General features: G+C 48.1%; 1 protein-coding gene across 1 annotated transcript; it reads right to left on the reverse strand.

Moving 5' to 3' along the window:
• Positions 1-10,140: 10,140 nt before the first annotated feature.
• On the reverse strand, positions 10,141-12,363 carry LOC144158382 (uncharacterized). The gene is made up of 2 exons (XM_077689253.1): positions 12,022-12,363; positions 10,141-10,958 (listed from the first exon to the last, which is right to left on the reverse strand). Exons 1-2 carry the CDS (start codon positions 12,361-12,363, stop codon positions 10,359-10,361), a joined length of 942 nt encoding a protein of 313 aa, XP_077545379.1. The 3' UTR covers positions 10,141-10,358.
• Between the last annotated feature and the right edge of the window lie 9,762 nt (positions 12,364-22,125).

Consider the following 22,125-nt stretch of genomic DNA (forward strand, 5'->3'; position numbering starts at 1 on the left):
GAACGGGGCTTTCTGAAAACAGCTGATAAAGCTCGTATGGGTTTGGCGTACAAATACACTCATTTCCGTATTAAGGTGTAATGTTTGCACGCGTACTTTTATCTCATTGTAATTCTTTGTTCCAGCTTCTACCCACCCCCTCCACAACCTCGTCTTTAGGTTTCAATCCCCCCAGATTTCTTTTTCACATATATTATTTTCGGTTTCCCCTGAAAACCTTACAGACCTCCGAAGTGCTACCGCATTGATGCAAGAAGAAGCAAGAAGAGCTCTCACAACCTCCCTAATGCGCAACAAAAAGCCACCAGAACTTGAAGCCACTGAGGACACAATGACCAGTTTCGCTGGCGCCTGTCACCCCCATAGAAAAACAACCTTGCAGGCTACACCCTTTCTCGCGTCGGGGTCATACCTACGGCGCCCCCTCTCCAGGAATCGCTCTTTCTCCGCCTTCGGTCGCCCCATCGGCAATTCACTATTCAAGTCGCGCATATCATGGACATCCCGGACATTCCTCGCTTACTTCTATTATAGGAAGAAAGAGATTGAATAGGCTGGCTTGACGGGCGTTCCGACAGTCGTGTTCAAGTTTTCAACATCCAGTTCCCTCTCTCTACCAAGGGGGCTGGTGCAAAGCCTTCGGTGCTCAGCCCTCCCCCATTCCCGCCTCCCCACCTTTAGTAACGCCACTGTAAGTGCGATCGTTGGTTAGTTTTTAACTGATTGATTGATTGATTGTAGGGTTTAACGCGCCGACGCAACGCAGGCGATGAGGCGTGCTGTAGTGGAGGGCTACTGATTAATTTTGACCACCTGGGCTTCTTTATCGTGCGCCGAAATCTCGTACACACGGGCGTTTTTGCTTTTCGCCTCTATCAGAAAAGCGACCGCCGCGGCCGGGAATCGAACCCGCGACCTTTGGTTCGTTTTTAAGTAGAACCGACACTGAATGCAATGAAGACGAGACTTTCAAATAATGAAAAGGAATTGAACACGCGCTTAAGCTAGCTCGTTTCCTTTGTTTTCGCGGCGGTTTGGCGGCAGGGGGGCAGTGATCGGAAAGGACTAAAAGCAGCAGCGTCTTGCAGCGTTGGATGAAGTGAAATCAAAGCGCTTCGGTAACACTTAACGTATTAGGGTTGTTCACGTGAATGTTAAAACAAAGTAAAAGGTTGAGCGGAAGTAAATTAACAACGTTCATTTTTATCATCTTCTACCGAAATTGGGTTTTACGCGCAAATCCTCCGCCCCGGTTTAGCGTTCGTTCCCGCGCACGGCGACGCAAACACAACTTTCGAACGTAGAATCGTATCATACTGAGGAAATTACAATATTAAAACTAAACTGTTTTTAAAAGAATACCTTGGACATCCTGTACGATGAAATGTCCGCACCGAGACATCCTACCTCGTACACAAAAATACAGAACTACTCAAATATTTGTCCCCGCGCGGGGAAAGATTTTTCATCTACTCCCTGGAGTTTCCCATCCAGGTCGTCACCCGATTGATCGCGTTCGCTTCAGCGCATTCTGTGAAAAAAAAAACCATGTCTTGGCACCCCGAATGGGTTCCGTTGGCTAGCTGAAGAGGCAGCGAATAATTAGCGGCATGAATGGCAGCACGGGCCGATCCAAGGGCGAGCGTTTCACGCTATATAGTTCCGGCCGAAGCAGGCGCCATGCACGCACCTTCCCTACTTTCCGTGTGTCGAGAGGAATTCGGGGTAGACAGGACCCCCTTATGGAACGTCCATCCGGACTCGGCAGACCCTTCGGTCCAAAATCTCAGCTTCTAAGGAGTTTTACGGCATCTGTGCTCTTATTTGTGATTATTTAGCGCGTGCTTATGAATCCACTTACTTTTCAAACGCTTTCTCCTGTAAATATTTGTTGAGGATAATTACTCGACCCTCTTTCATTTGTTTGCTTTTCGCATAAATGTTCTTTGAATCGATTATTCAATTACTTGAAAACTTTATTTTAAATAAAACACAATAATTACCTTCGTTGATTGACTCATCATTCCATAAATTATTCGAATAAATTAATTTGATTGAGTGATTGAATGATTGATTGATTGATTGATTGATTGATTGATTGATTGATTGATTGATTGATTGATTGATTGATTGATTGATTGATTGATTGATTGATTGATTGATTGATTGATTGATTGATCAGAGCATTGTCATTGGGGATGGGGAAAATTGCCCTTGATTAATAAAATGCCGCCGGTGTAGAAGTACCTTAGGGCTCGGTCTGTCGGCGTCTCGTATAACCCTCGTCGTCGTATCCCGTATCATGTAGTCACGGCACTAAAACACCGGGACACTCGTTTCCCAACGCCTCGCGCTAGTCATTAACACGCACCAAAAGAACGAACCGGGACACTCGTTATCCAACGCTTCGCGCTAGAACGCTTCGTGCCTCAAAGACACGAGAGTTACAGCAAAGCTGTATATCCTACCCCAAACGTTTTCATCTCCGTGGGAAAAAACGCCACGCCGCCGAGAATACACTTATACACTGCATGGTTCGCTCCGTAGGTTTCACGTTAGTGGAGATCGCCCGGGATTAGTTTGCTAATAATGTGCAGGTCTAACCTTCGACTCCGCGTCCTTTCAATGTACGTGTACAGAATATATCTTGCAGAAACGGCCTGTACAACAGGTTTTGTAACCGAAAAGACTTCGGCCGAACGTTTAAATGTTCGATGAAACGGCCGCCGGGAATTCGATAAAATGGCGTTTGATAAATTGCCGGGAACAATTTAGCAATCCGCTCACCTGCTCTCTACCGTTTTCATTTTTCAGGGTTGCGTGTGAAGTAGTTTTAATATTTCCTCAAGGAAATTTCAAAAATCTCAATTTTCAGCGCCAGTATCGCGACATAAGGAAGAAATCAAGAGGCTCGCCCTGGGAATTTGAAAACTTTAGGAGGGTGAGGAACCAACAATTTATGCTCTGCAGGGCTGAAATTTTACCTGTGAGTGCGCTTTAAGTAGTTTTAGGTATTTCGCGAAGGCCTTTTTGAAAATCTTTATGTGCAGCGCTAGTATAACCGCTAGTACTACGAAACAAATAAGAAATCAAGGGCCCCGTTTGGAAAACTTTAGGTGCGCGAGGAACCAGCAATTAATGCTTTACACAGCTGTAATTTTACCCGCGAGGGCGCTTTAAGTAGTTTCAGGTATTTCAAGAAGGCCTTTTGAAAAACCTGCTTCCGTTCAAGAGCTAAGATTTTTTTTTGCTCCCTCCCATTCAGTTACGCCCGCCGTCGACGGCTGCCGCCGAGGAGGGCGCTAGGCGTCTTCGGAGGCGCGTGTCCCCGAAAGTTGGGGATTGAGTCGGCTAAATGTGCATATGAACTGGAATTACTGCTTAGCAAATTGTCTTGGTGCATGTTGGTTGTCACATTTATTTTGAGCTACAATGACTGCTTGTGCACCGTCAACCTTCGGCCTTTATACTAGTATTGCCTTAGGCTGCATACTTTGAACCTTGTACAGTGTGTCTGGGGTAGTGAAAACATTTATTTGAGGTTACCCGTACTGCCACCATGTGATTTCACGAGTTGTCCGAAGCAAACGAGGGTCCATTCGATTTGCCTGCAGCACGCGAACCAGTTCAGGTGGTACAGCACTTCGCCATTCGTTTTAGCAGTGCAGGTTGTGGCACCCGAACCACACCATTAAATTCGCTAGCTGTGCAGATGGCTTTGCATGGCTTTGTCTCTACTCCCAGACAAGGATGTGCAGAAACAGATCAAGAGTGTGAGTCTAGTTCCACTGCTTATGCACGATTTCTGCAATGGACTGATTCAAGTGCAGGCTGAATTAAACGAACGAATAGTGCTTCAGTTTTCTGGGCAATTGCAAATGGTGTTTGCACAAATTCAGGAACAAAGCTAACAGTCTGTGGGAGCAAATATATGCACAAATGAGCAAAGCACGATTGAGAGTTCAGGTCGCTAATGACAGTAACTGATAGGAAAGCCATGCAGGAAAGAAACAATATCAAGGACATACTCACAACAACATTTAGTTGATATATGCACAGATCTATAGCGGTATCCTAATTGCCAGGGTCAAATATTTTTCTGATGATAGACATGTAGACAAAAAACTAATAAATAAAAACCTATCACGATATTGCTTGCTTTACAGGTCAAATTTCACACAAAGCAGAACATGCATTCATTCAGTTTTTTTCTGCCTGCATTCACATATCCTATATTTTGCGGCAGTACATGAAAAACATTGGCACAATTTCTGTGATTTTCTGCTCCTTCCAGGCGCAGTCAAAAAAAGTTACGAGCTGTTACTAGTATTATACTGTACACATACGAGCGCGTCCTTTGTTACCTCTGCGCTCAGTGTGCGAAGGTCTACGCTTCAGCGTCGTCGGGTGCTTCTTCCTGAGAGAACGGCGCTTCGAACACGCATCTGCAGAGTCGAGGTAGCGGGAAGTACCTTGAACCGAAGAACCACGCCGCGCTAAAGCTACATCATCAGGGAAAAATATTCCGCGGGCACGCAAACGTTGCGGGCGCACATCGTCATCTGCCAGCCCTGATAGGCCTCCTGCGCTGGAGTTTTGGCGACATGCAGCGCCCCTAGCGGCCGACGCCTCTGGGTAGTACAAAAGCAGACGACCCTCGCCGCCCTCCATGTGTTTTCAATTACAAGCCAGAGTGAAAGTTGGTTGTGGCGCTTTGTGGCGTGTTTAAATGACTGCATACTGTATGAAATAGCCCTTAAAGCAGTTGCAGAGGCTAAACAAAATAATATCCGCTAAAAGAAGCCGATTTGTCGGCTTTCTTTTGAGCGAGCTGTCGCGGTGGTCGCCGCGGCGTGGGACAGTATCGCCAGGTCGGGTGGTTTAACTGTTTGACGACAGTTACAGTTTTTTCTTCTTGCGTGCGGTTGACAAAGGAAAGTTCGCGAGTAGCATAAACACGGAACGCTGCTCATCCTATATCTTGAGGTAACTGCAAAAGGTTGCTTCAGCGGGAGCATGCAAGCGAACGCAAGAATTTCGCAGCCGACTCAGCTGACACTGCTGGCCTGGCACCGCCTTTGAAACAAGTAGAAATTTTGTTTCGTATTTTCGCAAACTAAATGATTCTTGCGTAACGTTTTACGCCGCACGATTTACGAACGGCGGGGTACATGTATACTAGCGAGTAGGTGGGGCAATAGCGCCAAATAAACAAATTAAGTGCTATTAAAGGACGCAAAACATGCACCAAATCACGCGCCCGCTGCCTGCAGAGATGTGTACTTCTATAACATCACATAACACAGCCGCACGCATACACGGCGCGGGGCTCCGAATATTTAAATACGATCATCACTGACTGTGTTGGTTTTCTAGTGCAGGGGTCGTCGAATCTGAACGCCGACACGCCAGTTTTGACTTCAAATGGAGTTAGACAGCGAGACAAGAACAGAGAATTGGCGTCCTCCAGTTGAATTGCCCCCCCCCCCCCACCCCCATTTCACACTTCGCCAGATTATTGTCAAATATTATTAGAAATTTGCTGAATTTTTTCTCTTTGCATTCAAAGCCCCCGTCCTCCCACCCGATTTGCCGTCCAGCCCTTCGCCGTGTCGGCTGCAAGGAACTTGGCCGTTGCTGACCCTCATTAAGTGCGAACTAGGAATGCATGCTGCAAGAGCGTAATTAAGTAAAGTGCGAACTAGGAATGCATGCTGCAAGAGCGTAATTAAGTAAAGTGAGAGCAAACAAGGAAAGCGAGCGGCCTCTTAGTTCGCCCGACCACTTTGTTTTACGGCCACTAATTTCGGAATCGCAAAACAGATTTCACGCTTCTGACGGTCGCGGCATTTTGTCACTGAGACACGCAGCAAAACGGCTAGCTAACGCTGCACCATGTATCCGTAATGGTGATGCAAACGAGCACTGTTTAATAAAAGTGCACGCATAGTGTGCAGGTACGTAATTAAAAGAGCGGCGCACCGCAGCAGGCGAGCCTGCGGTCCGCCGGACTCGTTGGCTTTTTAAAGCACGATCATCGCCGATTGCGTCACTCTTCTTTTTTGATGGGCTGTTTTTGAGAAGTCTTTATCACCTAGAGTATTAGTTTAAACTAAACTAGACATTTCACTTAAAATTTCACTTCGTACGACCATCGATCGGTGAACCTGCGAGTAGCAGACGCCGTCACGGTCCCGGCACTTTCGTCGGCGCTGTAAACGCGTTTAGCGCTGCAAACCTTTTTCCCCTAATGCCAAGTTGATCGTTGAAATAGATCGGACGTGTCGGGGATGAGCTGGTGACCACGTCGCAAAATAATCGGGAGCGTCGAGCTCATTTTGCTTCTGTCAACACGGGATCGTATGGGACCCGCGCAGCTTTGTACTACCCGGAAGTACTGCCCGGAAGCCGCTTGCGCAGCGCCCCCTGGGCAGCGCAGGAGCCCTGATACGTCCTCGAAAGCCAACTGTGGCCGTGCTACAAATCACAACAAGCGGGGTCGAAACTGACACAATTTTCAGCAGGACATCACCGACTAAAACACCGTACAAAGAAAATTTCCGAGACAAGATCGACACGTGCGCCTGAACGTTCTCCAACACTACACCGCCATAATGGATCTGAACTTTAAAAAAACAAATCTCATGTAACGTCACATCCTGTTTTCTGCTATGTGGTGTCATTTTAACCGGCGAATCAGAGTGCCGCTCCTTCTGGCCCGATATGCTTGTCGTAGCGCGCCCGCCACGCTGTTGTTTTGCTGTTTCGTAGTTTTGCATCTCTACTAAATTAGTTTGGTTTGGATTTGCAACAAATCATTACTTTGGGCCGACTTCTGCCAAGAGCGATGGAAACCAGGGGATCATAGTTCGAATTAACATTTCTGAGTACCGAAGCATTGGAATTATTGGGAGTTTTCCCCCATTGAACTATACAGGGCTGCGCCGGGACCAGGGCGTGAGTTAGAATTAACCGAGTTCGAATTAACGAGCTTTTACTGTATTTACCAAAGTTATAGTTAGCCGCATATCCCTTTATGGCGCAGCCCACACAAACGTGTGGGTCAACAAATTAGTTTACTAAGTGGCACCTGTTTGGTTTTCGGTTTCACTGCCCTGGGTAGTCGCTCCGAACGTTTCCGAGACTTTATTGGTTTCGGTAGTTCACACATTTCGCCACCAGGGGGCGGGAAATCGCACATTAAAATGGCGCCCCAGCCGGCGCGATCACGCTAGCCGCCTTCAAGACGCAAACTAATATTTCTTGCTATTTTCGTATTTTCTCGATAACAAGCGGTATACACGAATTGTAGGACTAAAAAGAACACGATCGGCTGAAACATACACCCGTTCCTTTAGTGTGCGTTCCGTCATCACGCTTGAAAAATGCACCCACACATTTGTGTGGCGTGGGCTTTCGTCGTCACGAAAATTTTGCTGGGCGTAACAGGGTGGCCGGCTCGTGCACTGCAGCGCAGGCGATAAATAAATTTTAAAGCAAGGCTCTCTACCTCTACCTGCGAACGGTTCTTTCGTGGCGTGCGGGACAAGAAAATCCCAACGTGGCTGGGAAGGCGGAGGGCGCGTGTCACTCACCGAGAACAGTGTAGATGGCGCGACGATAGGGCGCAATTACCCAGCGTTCCCCGTGCTCACCCTGGCGGGCGCGTCGGCGAGACCTTTCCGTCGGCTTTGTCGTCTGCTTTAGCGATGGTGTTGGGCCTGTTTTGGCGCAGCTTCGAGTCAACTGCGCGCTTATTTCACACGGCTTGATTAACTTGTTCGACAGCACGTCCTGGGTTACCCGGACCCGACGGAATAAAGTGGCCGCACGGCAAAGATGGTATACCGACAGAACAACACGCGATGAAAGGGCACACAACAGAAGAGCACCGACATAACAGCACGGCGTCAAAAGGGCACGCGACAGAAGAGCACAGCGTCAGAAGGGCACAGCGTCAAAAGCGTACACGACAGAAAAGCACAGCGACAGAGTAGTGGTTCTATCTGACTACGGCGGACAGTCGCATTACTGCGAAGGGTACGTTACGGCTGAATGTCGCAACACGTCAGAGAGTCTCACTACGGCGAAAAGTGCGTTACGGCTGAGCGTCGAAACACGGCGGAAGGGGGTCAAGGCCCAACCACATGCAGCGTATTTTCGGTGTCGCGCGAGCGTCAGCGTCGTTCGGCGTCAACGTGCGCGCCCGCAGGAGAGGGCGAGTAACCGAATGTGACCGGCGAAATCACGCGCCGGCGTGCGCGCTCGACGCTGCGTCTGTGTGTGTTGCCAGACTTGCTTGCCTAGCTCTGTGCCAACATAAACAAGTTGTGCAGAGTTTTTTGTAATTAGGCTTTAAAGTAAACGTTTATTTTTGTTTATAAATGCACTGAAGTGACTTTAACGTTGCTAAACCGCATCCAACTGCGTTGTTTAAACGCTGAAGAAAAACTGCCGGCTGCATCAAGCCGACGAAAGCCTTTCGTTCGAGCAACAGTGTGCCGCCATATTCGCGCGAGGTTCGTCTGCCGCCGTTCTGTGTTCTGTTTGTGCGACCGCTCCACCTCCAGAGCTATGAACGAGTACCAGGTCATGGTTCTCCAGAAACATGTATTGGTGCTGGAGGCGCTGAGGAGGCGACAAAATAAAAAAAAAAAAAAAAAAACGGCGGCTGTGGGTGCGGCAAGTGTTCCAGTTCCGCAAACAGGAAGGCTTATATTACACTGCAGTAAGTAACTGGATTCTCTGTCTGTTTGTACCGCTTTTAATGAATGGTAGAGGTAGATTGCACATTGCATGCGTGCACAATTGCGTCGCTTCATGCTAGCGAGAGCGAGCATAATGAGCAAGCAGTAGCTCCTCCTTTCGGAAGCCTCGGCACAGTTCGTGATGTTGCCTCTCTCACTACTAATTTTTCCCGTTATTTGCAGATGCAGCGCATGCGGGATGGGGACCACGCCTTTTTTTTTTAAATATTTTAGAATGACGCCGAGGAACTTCGACCTCTTGCTGTCGTACGTGGAGACCGACCTGACGCGGCAGTACGTCGTCCGGGAGCCTCTCGAGCCAGGCGAAAGGCTTGCAATTGCCTTGAGGTTGGTTGAGATTTCCGCTCACATTTATTTCATCTCAAAAACGTTACTTAAAAGCGTTGCGGTTCGCTTGTCTGCAGCAATTTTTTCATTGCGACCAGCGTCATGATTTGCATTGCATACCAACAACGTAGCAGTGTGTTTTACCATGCAAGCTGTTCTGCACGTCATATTTATGTTTTTCGTGGTTAAATTGCACGTAATGATGCGATTATAGCTCATAAGAACTGCAGTCAAGAAGGCAAGGGCGATAACAATCCATTCTCTGAGGCAACGTTTGCTTGGCAGCAAGTGGTAGTGGCAGTTACAAGGCACCTGCGTTTTCTGTTCTTGTTGCAGCTACCTTGCCTGGGGGCAGGACATTAAAGACGTGGCCAGAGAAAAGTGACTCGCTATTTTACCCCGCAGATCGCGTGAATTGAATTGATGCTTACAACAGGCTGGAGGCAAAAGATCGCATTTTATTTTTGTCCTTCCGCCTCACAGTGTGAGCAGTTACGTCGTCACAACGCACGTGTTCGAAACCGATTTCTGGATTGTGTTAGAGTCGAATGAATGTCACAGACACGCGAAACACTCTAGAGGCAACACTTGTTACACCTCAGTAACGCAACTACAAAAAAAAAATACTAACAAGTTCGCAACTCGCATAACACTCTATGGGACAAACATCCTTAACCCCCGACAACAGCATTCACTATAAGAAACATCTAACAGCTCTGCAAGCTGTACACAACACTCGAAATGTCCTCAAAATCATTACCCTCACCAACAACACTACTACATACAAGACACCAAAAAAACCAACTCTCAGCTCTTTAGCTACAAGTGACGCTAGAAAAAGAAAAACCCGGAAGGATGCGGATATCTTAATCTGAGGCAACAAACAAAATACGGCGCGAGGGGCGTTGCAAACAAAAGTCTCTACGAGGCAAGGAGAACACGCCGGTTCATCTACGGAAAGTCACGACGAGGTGGAGCCGACCTCGCCGGGCATTAAACTATATTCTTCGCGTCGCAGGCCGCTCATATTTCAGCCAGGGTATTCTGTTGAGTGAAGGAAACGAACTGTGCAATAATATTAACGCCGAAAATTGGTGTCAGTGCTCCTTTAAGAGATAAAACAATCGTGCAGGGAAGGCACAGGATAATTGAATAAAAGGAAACGAAATCAGCAAAGCAAGTGATGTGATAGGGATAGCAGAAGCAGTGCAATAAACTAAAGGGGGAAAAAAGCAATAGTGTTATTTCAGGAAGTCATTTCAGTTAGGTCATGTAGTCTTTGACTGCCTGCATAACTTTCATGCGCATCTCCAGTTTTACATCGTCGGGAACTTTTCGCATGGAGCTCACTAATGACATGGCGAAGTATTCATCACTGTCAAGTGGCTTCCATGCTGCCAGTTTTTCTGAAATGTCGTTTATGTGGGTGTAAAGAGGGTCATCTGTGTCTTTTCTTTTTTTCGACGGTCTCCTCAGGGCGGACCCACCACATGACGACTGCACACTCGAGCATGACGGCGACGGCACACTCGAGCATGAAGGCGATGGCACACTTGAGCATGGCACACTGCCTGAAGAAAATGCATCGCCAGACAGAGCACCGCCGTCCTCATCTGACAACAGAGACACAGTCTCTAAGTCCTCATAGTTCACTATGTTCTCCAGGATCTCCATCGGTGTTTCGGCACGGGCTGCTGCGTGTGGGGGTGGCACTGCTGGTGGTGGTGACCCTGCTGGTGGAGGTGGCATTGCTTCTGACGCTGCCTTCGTCATGTTGCCAGATGTCCTGTGATTGTGTGCAAGCGTACACATGTAAATATCCACTGTACTTTTTATAATGTTTCCTGTATATTTAATAAACTCCTTTTACCTGCACATGGTGTACACATCTAAAAATGGACTGTACTTTATAATTTTTGAACACATGTTCAACACACTTCTGAACCTGGTGCTGCTTTTTTACGTTTGTTATAATGGTGGTAAACCAGTTGACGTGCCCCACCACTGATATTAGGTGCACTACATAATCCTTGGGACAACACTGCTCAAGGTTGGATGGGTGCATCTATCTAACAATAGAATATTTTTTTAACTGTAAACAAAAACTCTTCCAAAAACTGCAAACCACCTCTTTAACTCTATCACCAATGGCAAATTTTAAAGCACCTGTAATGCAGCCCCTAAGTGATCGAAATTTTATATTAACAGCACGCATTGTACTTCACAAAGACCAGCAAGTCTGGCGTGTGGTGCACATTATTTGAAAACGTAGGTTCCTTCCAGTTTCTCAACATAAATATGGATGCAAAGAGTGTTGAAAATGCAAAGCTCCCTTGCCTGCATCACTGGTGAAAAACAATGCACACCATATGAAGTGCCCTTCAAGAACCAATACTACGCCAGAATTGGTATCATTCATATTTGTACTTACAAGTAAGTGAATAGCCATTGCACTTTCCTTTTGCCAACTACACAAACTAAATGCTTGCAGTTACCACGTAGTACATAACTGCTGAAGGCACGTTTTAATCCCACACACATAGCAACTTCGCATTTCAAACCATTCAAGCACATTGAATGAAATTTGTGCCTTCCTTCACCCCCCCCCTCCCCCGCACACACATACATAGCGGAAGTTTTGCAGGTACACAAGTTCAATAAAGGGGAATATAAACACGCACTTCCGTCAATGGCAATATAAAATTAGGAAGGCGCATCAAGACAATCTCGCTAGGGCTACACATGGCTCGCTTAATTGAAGTTTCTTAAACGAAAATGAGAGGACAACGCGTGCACCCAGCAGCATTTACACGCTTGTGCTACATGGTGCATGAGCAAGTTAGCGGAAATGAAACAACCACGTACGGTCTTGCTTCCATGGTGTCCTTGAGGAATGCCAGCTGATCGTAGTGGCGCCAGGTGATCACCGGCATATCCTCCGCGCTTGCGCCGCTTCTTTCGGCGTCCAGCATGAGGTTGAAGAGCCGCCGGTACTTGTCGCGCAGCGACTTCCATTTTTTCTGCACCGTTTCTGCGGCACAAACACACGAAAACAATGACGACTTTTTGCAATAACTATGCGCACAGGCTGCAGCGCAGGTGACAAGTGCTTACCTCCGTCCGCAACACCACGCGCCACGGCTGCTGCCACTTCGTCCCACAACGCCTGTTTGCGGTGTTTGTTTTTGTTGTCTCTATGTTTAGCCTGCCATAGAGCGGGGCGGGCAGCGACTGCACTTATTAGTGCCTCAGCGTTGGTGTTCGGCATGTCGGCCGCCATTAAAACTGCGAGACAGACTGGCACAACCGGAAACTGGCCCCAGCGCCGCTTCCGGCGCTCGCGCCGAGATCTGCCGAGCGTAGATATCGGCGTCGCCGGAGCGTCAGCCCGCGTCGCCATGCATTTTGGCGCGCGCGCTGACGCTCGTCGACGCCGAACGACGCTAACGCTGGCGCGACGCCGAAAATACGCTGCATGTGGTTGGGCCTTCAGTTTCAGCCATTCAGCCGTTCAAATGATCTGCAGCTAGATTCATGCAACATTGTCGAAGCTGTGTGTTACGTGCAAGAGCCTGATGTATATGTTGACGCGTCTTTCCCGCATTTTCATTGTTTTCGGGCACTTATTTTATTTTTTTGCGTGTTTCGCGTGTTTATCCTTTACGGCTGAAGGTGGTGGTACGGCTAAATGTGCGTTACGGCTGAAAGTTGCGGTAACAAATCACCAAGAGCACGCCGGAAAAGTAGAAGAACCAAGAACTGCAAAGCGAACGAAACCCTAAACCTGAAACCCGAGCAAATCCGAGGAGTACCAGCGGTGGCAGAGCCAGACAGGGAGACAGCCTCTCCCTCACCTGGATTGCCCGCCGCGGCGGAAGCTTTTTGGATGGAGGCAAAATGCGAAAGGCCCGTTTGGTTGAGATTTCGGTGCACGGCAAAGATCCCCAAGAGTGCTCAAAATTAATCCGGAGCTGTAGTTACGGCGTTCCTCATAGTCCCTGTGCAGCTTCGGCGCGTTACACCTCAAAATCAATCAAGTCAAAGCTTGTGTGTAATACCCCTGTCACATGGGCACTTTCAATCGCGAATTAGTCGATTCGGATTGAGCTCAATCTGGATTGGGCGCTGCTAGACGGAAGTTTCAATTGCGATCGAGCCCAGTCCCACTCGATCTCAATCCTGGTTTGTCGAGCGCGATTGAAGTTTCCAAGCGCGATCGGACGAAAGCGGCGATATTCTCGTCCCCGCTAAGTAATGGCACAGAAGGTGACAACTTCAACTAACGCCACAAATTGTATCAAATTACTTTACCCAAATGAGGGTGCAGTAACATTTATATAGTTCCGTATAACTACCACCGCGCAAAGTTACCAGACGCCGTCCGATGATGATGATGTAGTGGCTTGACCCTTTGTAACGGGTGGACACCAAAGAGGTGTCCCAGCCGGTATTACAAAACAAAAAAAAGAACCGTACACACACACAGGGGGGCATGAAAACAGAAGAAATTATCGGAAAGTTGTTTCACGGCGAGCGCACGGTGCTCCACGCGATTGCACACGCACACGTCAGTTGGCGGGGGGAGCACAGAAACAGAAGAAAGTCATCGACAGAAGAGGTTACACAGTGAACGCACGGTGATCCACAGTCGAATACACTCACACACCCACTGTTGCCGAAGAGTTTTTTCACGGTGAACGCATAGTGATGCGAATGCGAACTAGCACACGAACTCAGGTGACGGTCCTGTGTGAGCATGTCGAGCCAACTGCCCAACACAGACTGCTGGCCTGAATCAGGCCTGGCGCACAATGGTCCACCACTGAGTCAGTCGCTGTTTGGTGGCCGTAGCCGCAGAGTTCTGTGTCGGGATGTGTCCGGCCTCCCCACCACTCTCACTCGCGTCCAGCTCGTCACCACTTCCATCGGGCGTTTGGGGGAAACCGAGTGCCCGTGGTAGTGTGGCGCCATCCACCGGGGCGGGCCGTAGAGTCGCGCACTGGAGGACAAGGTGTTCTCCAGCCTCCTCTTCCGCTCCGCAGAGCCGGCACATGGTGCCCCCAATGGTGTTGTCGAAGCGGCTGCGGTAGACGAGGGTGCGAAGAGCTCCTGCCCTCGCTTCGAACAGGATCCTGCCCACGCTGTTGTCATAGAGGTCGACAGTGGAGATTTCTTGTTTGTGGCGACGATAGAAGTCGAGGGTGGACTTATGCTCCATACCCCTGCACCACAGAGTGTTCACCTCCATGACTCGCCGGTGGACCTCACGCGACCACTTGGCTGCATTGTCAGCGGTGATGGGCTCTGTGAGGAAGCCGTACTTCCCCTCCAACTTATGCACTCGTCGCGTCCAATCGGTCCTCATGCAGGTTGCCAATAGGTACTCGAAGACTCTGCGTGCCCAGCGCGTGCGGGGTAGGAACAGGAGACGGCCACGGTATGCGATCTTGCTGGAGGCTTCGCGTGCTTCAAAACTCGACCAGCCCATGTCTCCCTGTACCGCCTTATTGGCGACCCGGCCATGACAGCCGAGGGCGGCCCTTCCGACTTCCCGTTGCTGTCTCTCTAGCCACTCTCGCGTTCCGGGCGAGAGACAGACTACTGCGTTAGCGAATGTGAGAAGTTAGGGTGCCTGGATGTTCCTCCTCGCCCGCGAGGAGGAACATCCAGGCACCCTATGAGAAGTACATTTTTAGCGCCATCTAGCGTACGTGAGTGCAACCGGTGCAACTTCTCAATCGGGATCGAAACATGCCGTGCAGCAGCAGCGCTCGCGTGTTTCCGTCTCCAAAATGCTGTAACGCCAAAACTTCCGGTGACGTCACACAAAAATAAAAAACAAAAAACAAATACGCAGAAGCCGTCTATGCATTAAGTAGTAATAAGGATAATCATAAAAAGTAAAAATATTGCTGCGCGTATAAGCATTTGCATCGAAACGTTTCATGCATTAACGAAAGTGGGGCGGATGCGCCACGAGCGCCTACTAGTGGTAGAAAGCACCCGTAAAAAAAAAAAAAAGAAACAATGGCGTTTTTTGATGTGTGCGATTTGTCCACGAAGTTTGTGTAGGAACTGTTACGAATGTAGTGCATCATAAGGCTCTAAAGTCGTCTGCGCCGTGTGTGTCTTGCCAAGTCGTCATTTGTACGTGAGGAAGTCGTGGTGGGCTGTTTTTACTCGGAGCGTCGTCACCTATCTCCTGCCGAGAACGTCCTCGCTTCATTTGTTGCTGGTGTGTTGTGTGTCTGTGTAAAATCTCCCTGATGGAATTTGAGTGGCTTTGTTCTACCACAGCAGTGGTGACAAGCTACAAGGGTTCTTTTTCTGGCTGTGAACATAGGCTCACCCGACGTTAAACGTGAGGCCTACGTAGCTGGTGTTACAACTCACATTCTAGTTCACTCTACTGACAACGGAAGGTATCCTTTACGGAGTGGTTTCGCAGGTTGCTCTGGGTGGTAGTACTATCGGAGCAACGATGCGTTTTTATCCTGTACACAATCGTCTGAGACTGCGTATCTTACAAACAAAGCAGTATGAATGAGCGCGAATATTGTTCAGGTAATCAAATGCGCTGGCGTTAGAGTTTCATGACTGCTATGGACTATGGTTGTTCGTAAGCATAAGTAGTTATGTCGGCTGTACAGATACACTGCACTGCACATCGTGTGTATGTGTGTGTGTGTGTGTGTGTGCGCGCGCGTACGCATATTAAAGAGGTGGTACCACATGTTGGCATCGACGGATAATATGGCGGCACCTGGTGCTTCTGCGGGCCACTACATCTTTCCCTCCCGGGGAAGAAACAATCATTAGACTAAACAGTCCTGTCTGCACAAATCACCAATACGGTCACCGTTTGTGTGCAGAAATCACCAATACAGTCACTGTCTGTATGAGCCCTGACAGCTGTCGAATCACTACACGTAATCTTGGAAGTGCACTGGAGGTCTGCGATTTCTCCTGGGCCGGTCAGGTGGTGGCCCTGGCATTGAGTCCGTTTCCCTCTACCGGTACACTGCACTCCTCAGTGCCAGAGCCTGGAGCCAGACTTTGTGGCTGCGAACCTTGTGGCTGTGGTGGGCTCGGTGGAACATGTGGTGGTACAGCGCGTGAAGACTCAACTGATCTGCGGATGAACTCGCAGATTGTGTTTGTGGCGGACCCCCAGGTGCAGTGATCCAAGTCTTCTATGGTGCAGCTCTACTTTGGTAGTCCGTCAACGGGGGCATGTTGTACGTGCAAGAGTTGTCCTTAGTTTCTTGCCCTGGTGATGCCTCTTTTGGTACCGCTGATAGCTGTGAAGCGTTCCAAGTTCGACCGTCTTCCAGATAGAAGGACCAGCGGCCAATTTTTTTAGGATCTTTAATAGTGGTCCATAACTTGGAGCCAGGAACTGGTCCAGCAACTGGTTTCTTCACTCGTATGTAGGTGCCAACTTGGAACTTGGGGACTCTTGCAGCTCGCTGTTGTTCAGCGTATGCCTTACTTTTTCGTTCACACTCTGCGACTCTTTTTCCGAGCGGACTCATCTCCCGTGAAGGATTTGTGCTGAAGTCAGCTGTCAGCTGACCAATGACGTCCAAAGAAGTTCTTATGTGTCGGCCATGTAGAAGAACGGCCGGGGAGAGACCGGTGGTGCTGCGAGGGGTGGCTCTGTATACTCTCAAGTACTCAGTCACAGTTTCCTTCACTGGACGCTGCTCCAGCAGAGCCAGTTGAATGTATGACTTCAGTACACGATCAAATCTCAACGAGACCACTTGCCTGTGGGTTGTACACGACAGAAAAGATGTGGTTGATTCCCCGGTCTTCAAGGAAGGACTCAAATTCCGTTGATGTGAAGTCGACCGTGAACAGACACTATTTCAGTAGGGTAACCCTCACGTATGAAGAGTGCTAGAAGCAACTTCGTCACCGTGTGAGTGGTAACATCAGTGCAAAAAGCCACTTCTAGCCATTTTGAAAAATAATCAACTACCGAAATGGCAAATCGGTAGTCTCCAGGTGCACGCTTAAAAGGAGCAACAACGTCAATAGCTATCTTGTCTCAAGGTTTGTCAGGAAGAGGAATTGGCTGGAGTGGTGTGGGTGAGATCTTGACACTTTTTTCCGCGTGCTGACAAATGGAACTGCGGATAGCTGTTTCATCATGTTTGCCTAACCCTGGCCATCATACTTCTCTCGTAGGCATTGTTTGGTTTTTCACGATATGAGGGTGGGATTTGTGAGCCAGCTGGACAAAAGTCGCTGTGAGTTTGACAGGAACTACGATGCGCTTAGTACGGAAGAGCATGCCATCAACTGCTGTCAACTCCTTTCGGACTTCATAGTATGGAGTCAGCTTAGGTGCCCGATTCTTGCGGGGCGGCCACGATGTCTGCACGTAACGGGAAACTTCTCGGAGAGTGTTATCCTCCACTGTCGCTTGTCTCAGTTCATCTTGATGTACAGACGTCGCTAGAGACTATTTCTTCAGACTCGCGTGGTTTCGTGGTGGGCGGTGACAACTTGTTTGAGTGCTGTGGATGCATTTTGGGGCCTTGTGTCAACGTTTTATTTGGTTTGTGTCAATGTTTGGCCATAGTAAGGCAGTGTAATTCTGTGCCCACAATCTGGAGACCAAAAGCTTGTACGGCATCAATACCCAGAAGTGATGTTCCACCTTGGGTAATGTGGAAGGTCACTACAGCTGTTTTCGATTTGTGCAGAGTGAGGGCAGGGATGTGTCCACGCGACGTGAAAAATCCAGTGATGTTGGTTGCGATTTCTTCAGCTCAACTTGGTCTCTGAATAGGTTTTGAAAGCTTTGTTCTCCCATTATCGATACAGCTGAGCCAGTGTCCACTAAAAATTTTATGATGCGCCGGGGTGATGCCAGAGAAACAGGTTGAACCCCGACATAAAAGTAGACACCCGTACGCTTAATTATCAGTGTGAACAGTAAGAATGTTCATGACACTCTCAGCGTCTTTCTCTGGAACAATTTCGGCGACTCAGGCCGGGCGTCTTCCACGCCCGCGACGCAAACTTCGACAGTACTGTTGAAAGTGACCTCGAGGTGGCCACACGTGAAGCAGGTTCAACCGCGGGCTACGGAGGTAGACAGTTGTCAGTTTTGTGCGCCGCAATTTCCACACGCGGCTGTGTTTCCGGAGTACGGGATGACAGCGCCACTACATAGGACACTACAGTAGTATTCTTTACAAGTTATGAAAAAGGAACCAAAGACATTGCTGGATATGGACCCCGTCATTGCAGAAATCTGAAAGTATGTGGCCCCGCGGCATTACTTCACGTGTTTTTGATAAATTGATTTTAAAAATCCACATAAACGCAGTGTTTTATTATGCCTGCTACGCTGCTGGTTCATTGTTCCCGTTGCTAATGAAGGTGGCATCAAAGGGGCCGACTAAGGGTGTACTGATCTCAAATTGCCGTTATTTTGTTGGCAGTGTTGGATTCTGTCTGAAGTGTCGTCAGCTATTGAAGTTATTTTGGAATTGTGCAGTGCATTTCTGAGGAATGAACCCAGCAATTCATCTTTACTTTATTTTTCTTCAGAGTTTGTAGAATGACCTTTGTGAGCAATAAAAATGTGCTTTTGAAATTGTGCTTCATAGTGATGGCTGGAGTTTCATGATTACATTTTGGTGCTTGTGCAGTTTAACAGTAAGTATAAATTTTTTCAAAGGAGTTTACAAAGTGTATTGGCAAACAGTCAGGTGTCCAGCGTCCCCTTACAACGATAGAGCCATTATTCTACCAAGTGGGACAATTTTTTCAGAGACTTCCCATAAATCTTTAGTTTGTTTAGATTCAAAATATCTTCCATACACTTGGAAGTTATTATTGTTCTAGCAACTATGACGAGTTAGAGGGGCTTCAGAGTGCTGTGTCACTGATTTTCAAACATGCACGGTTGCATCTGATTATGCAGCTGCGGTAAGAATAGAAAATGATGCGGCATATCAGAATAGTTCAGGACCTTAGCGCTTCATGTTGCTGCATTTCAAGAATATTCTGGCTGTACAGCTGCAGTAAGAATAGGAACCAGTTGCCCAGCAGGTTGCAATGGTTTGATGTCAGTCCTTCGAGGTGCTAATGTTGCTCCTTTGCAGAGGTGGGCTGTTGCTTCTGACTAGAAGGCTACGGCAAGAATTGCAGACTTATGTAGTACGCTGGAATGGATTCATGTGAGGCCCTCGGGCTGTAAAAGCACCTCGGGCTGTAAAGAGGTGTGCTTCTCAAGCACACCTCTTGTTTACAGCCATGAAGCCGCGGTGAGAGAACATGCCAGAGACTGTGAAGTTGGTGCTTCTCATGAACACAAGTGTAATTTTTGTATAGGACCCACACCTCCACCATGACCTTTGCCAGCTCTCCCAGTATCGGCATTTTCAATGTGCGTGCACAGCCTGGACAGCTTTCATGGTGCGGAAAATACTACTCGAACACTGCGCCATGAAATAATTTTCTTTATGTTGTGCGACGGCTTATGAAGATACGGCATCACTTTCACCTTGTTTTCATCGGGCCTCTGCACTTTCGTTTTGCCTTTTAAAATTGATACGGAGGCAGTCTGCAACCGCCTTAACCACTGGTGTCAGAAAACCCTCTACAGAAAACCCCAAGAGTCTGGCGGTCAATGTGTTCCTGGATTACGTGGACACAACTTTTCTGCAGTGCACTGCAGAAACGTAATGTGGCTATGCCTCATCAGCGATGGCTCAGAGGTACTGCACTCGCCTCATATGGGGAAGTACTGGGTTCGAATCTGCGCACCGCCGGGCACCCACTGGTTTCTTTAATGGGTACAGGTGTCCCTGGTCGAGTGCGGACCTTTGAAAGGATAATTATCTCACGCCTGGAAAGCTGCCTTTACCCTTGCGAGGGGCTTCCGACCTTTGTCAATCTGGTGGGGCCCCGGCCTTCTACAACACCGCATTGCCGAAGGGAGGAAGAGTCTGGCGGCATGTCCTACCACAGGCGGTTACTGAGTAGAGTGTGCAGCGTAGCTGTGGAAGTCGCCATGTGCATTCGTGTGCCTTGGTGGTGCCGGGCACCTATTGAGAAAATAGGTACAAGCCTGGTGCTCGGCCCTTGTTACCACTAGAAGATGCTCCTGGCGTGTGACTACACTTGAAAAGTTGACCCAGCTTGTACAGGAAATCAACTCTATGCAATGAGGTAGCTGGAAAGTGCAATTTTTTTTGGTTTGTGTCCCCACACGATTGATCAAATCAATAAAAGAAAAAGGGACTGCTAGCACACATCTTCACCTCAAAAATTGCAATTAATGGGACAAAAGTCTACGCAAATTGTAGCGAAAACTGGAAAGCGGCAATAAAGTACATAAGTAGTTTACTGAAACACTGGCACTGTCGCCAGTTACTGAAATTTTAGAAATTGGAGCTGAGCTGGTGGTAGATAGTGGCATTGGAGCTGTAGAGAATAAGTGAAAAAAGTTTTGTCAATGGCACCTGCATGATTTCGGTGACACAGGTTTTGGGAATTACGTTCTCACATGTAGGCTATAATTTATATTTTAAGCACCTGCAATGCAGCCTATTAGGGAATGGTGCTATGAGATGCCCCATACCCTACACTGTACCAACAAAGTGACGTGACTCTGGTCTCTGAACCACTGTTAGATGCTACGGACAATAAACAAAACCGTTCGCAAATGACAGTCAACAGGTGCAGTTTAATTTTAACGCTCTCTTTATCTACTTTTGCTGCTAACCTTCCAATTTTGACACATACGCGTCCTGGGGAAATAGAAATTTCGAGAAATGTGAGCACGGCGCCTGCAAAAATGGTCCCAACTCAGATGCTGCAGTATTATTCCAATATTATTCCTGCGATTATATCACCGTTTGTTAACTGGCTGAGAAAGAAATCGTGCAATGTACTTTCCGCCCTTGCATTTCAGAAATACAATACCCAGAACTACAACTTTTTCGGAGGCTGTGTTTTTGTTCGTGAACTTGACTAAAAATAGTCACTACAGGTGCAGGATGCGCTCTTTATCAAGCGTAGATAAGATGACGGGGATTTCGAGAAAGCCCTTGCTTATATCGTTCCGTCCAGGCGGAACGCCAAACAGCGTTCCCGGCTCACAACTCGCAATGAAGGCAGTCTGTGTGCATTTTTACCATACCGCTACCGCTCACTGTTAATTAGTAAATACCCTTAATAATTACATCGCTAATTACAGCTTCGGCGACGGGCCTCGGGGCAAGCAACCGCGCTGAAATGGTCCATGTGAAAAGCTTGGCATACTGCTGAAAAACAATGCGATCACAACCATTGTCACTCGAGAATGTAAACACAAGCAGCGCGCCATCGCCTCCTGTACGATGATTGCGCTCGCCCGCTGTTTATTATTATTTTTTTGATAACTGCTACAGACACACAACACACCAGCAACAAATGAAGCCAGGACGTTCTCGGCAGGAGATAGGTGACGACGCTCCGAGTAAAAACAGCCCACCACGACTTCCTCACGTACAAATGACGACTTGGCAAGACACACACGGCGCAGACGACTTTAGAGCCTTATGATGCACTACATTCGTAACAGTTCCTACACAAACTTCGTGGACAAAACGCACACATCATAAGACGCCATTGTTTCTTTTTTTTTTTTACGGGTGTTTTCTACCACTAGTAGGCGCTCGTGGCGCATCCGCCCCACTTTCGTTAATGCATGAAACGTTTCGATGCAAATGCTTACACGCGCAGCAATATTTTTACTTTTAATGGTTATCCTTATTACTACTTAAAGGAGTACTGACACGAAATTTTTATGTTACGTTTTTTTCGCTGCTATGCGTGCCTACCAGCCCACTAATCATAGAGTGACAGATTAGACGGTCGAGCGCAGCGTAAACATTCATTTACGGCGTCGTTTATTCGTGCCAGTTTCGGTTTCGACTGAAAAACGCCGAGCGGCCGCCATGACAGCTTGTATAACATGACGTCACCATTCTTGCCGTATCGCTGCCTCTCTGGAAGCGCGCTC

This window comes from Haemaphysalis longicornis, unplaced genomic scaffold, assembly GCF_048455015.1.
Source record: "Haemaphysalis longicornis isolate Haplotype H1 unplaced genomic scaffold, Haemaphysalis longicornis Haplotype H1 scaffold_1, whole genome shotgun sequence".
NCBI lineage: Eukaryota > Metazoa > Arthropoda > Arachnida > Ixodida > Ixodidae > Haemaphysalis > Haemaphysalis longicornis.

What these genes read in the sequence shown, in the direction of transcription:
- LOC144158382 (XM_077689253.1), bottom strand. Translation starts at nt 12,363, where the DNA reads ATGCCGAACACCAACGCTGAGGCACTAATAAGTGCAGTCGCTGCCCGC. An exon ending in AAGCGCGGAGGATATGCCGG is followed by an intron (nt 10,959 to 12,021) that starts TGATCACCTGGC and finishes TGCAGGTAAAAG; the next exon opens with GAGTTTATTAAATATACAGG.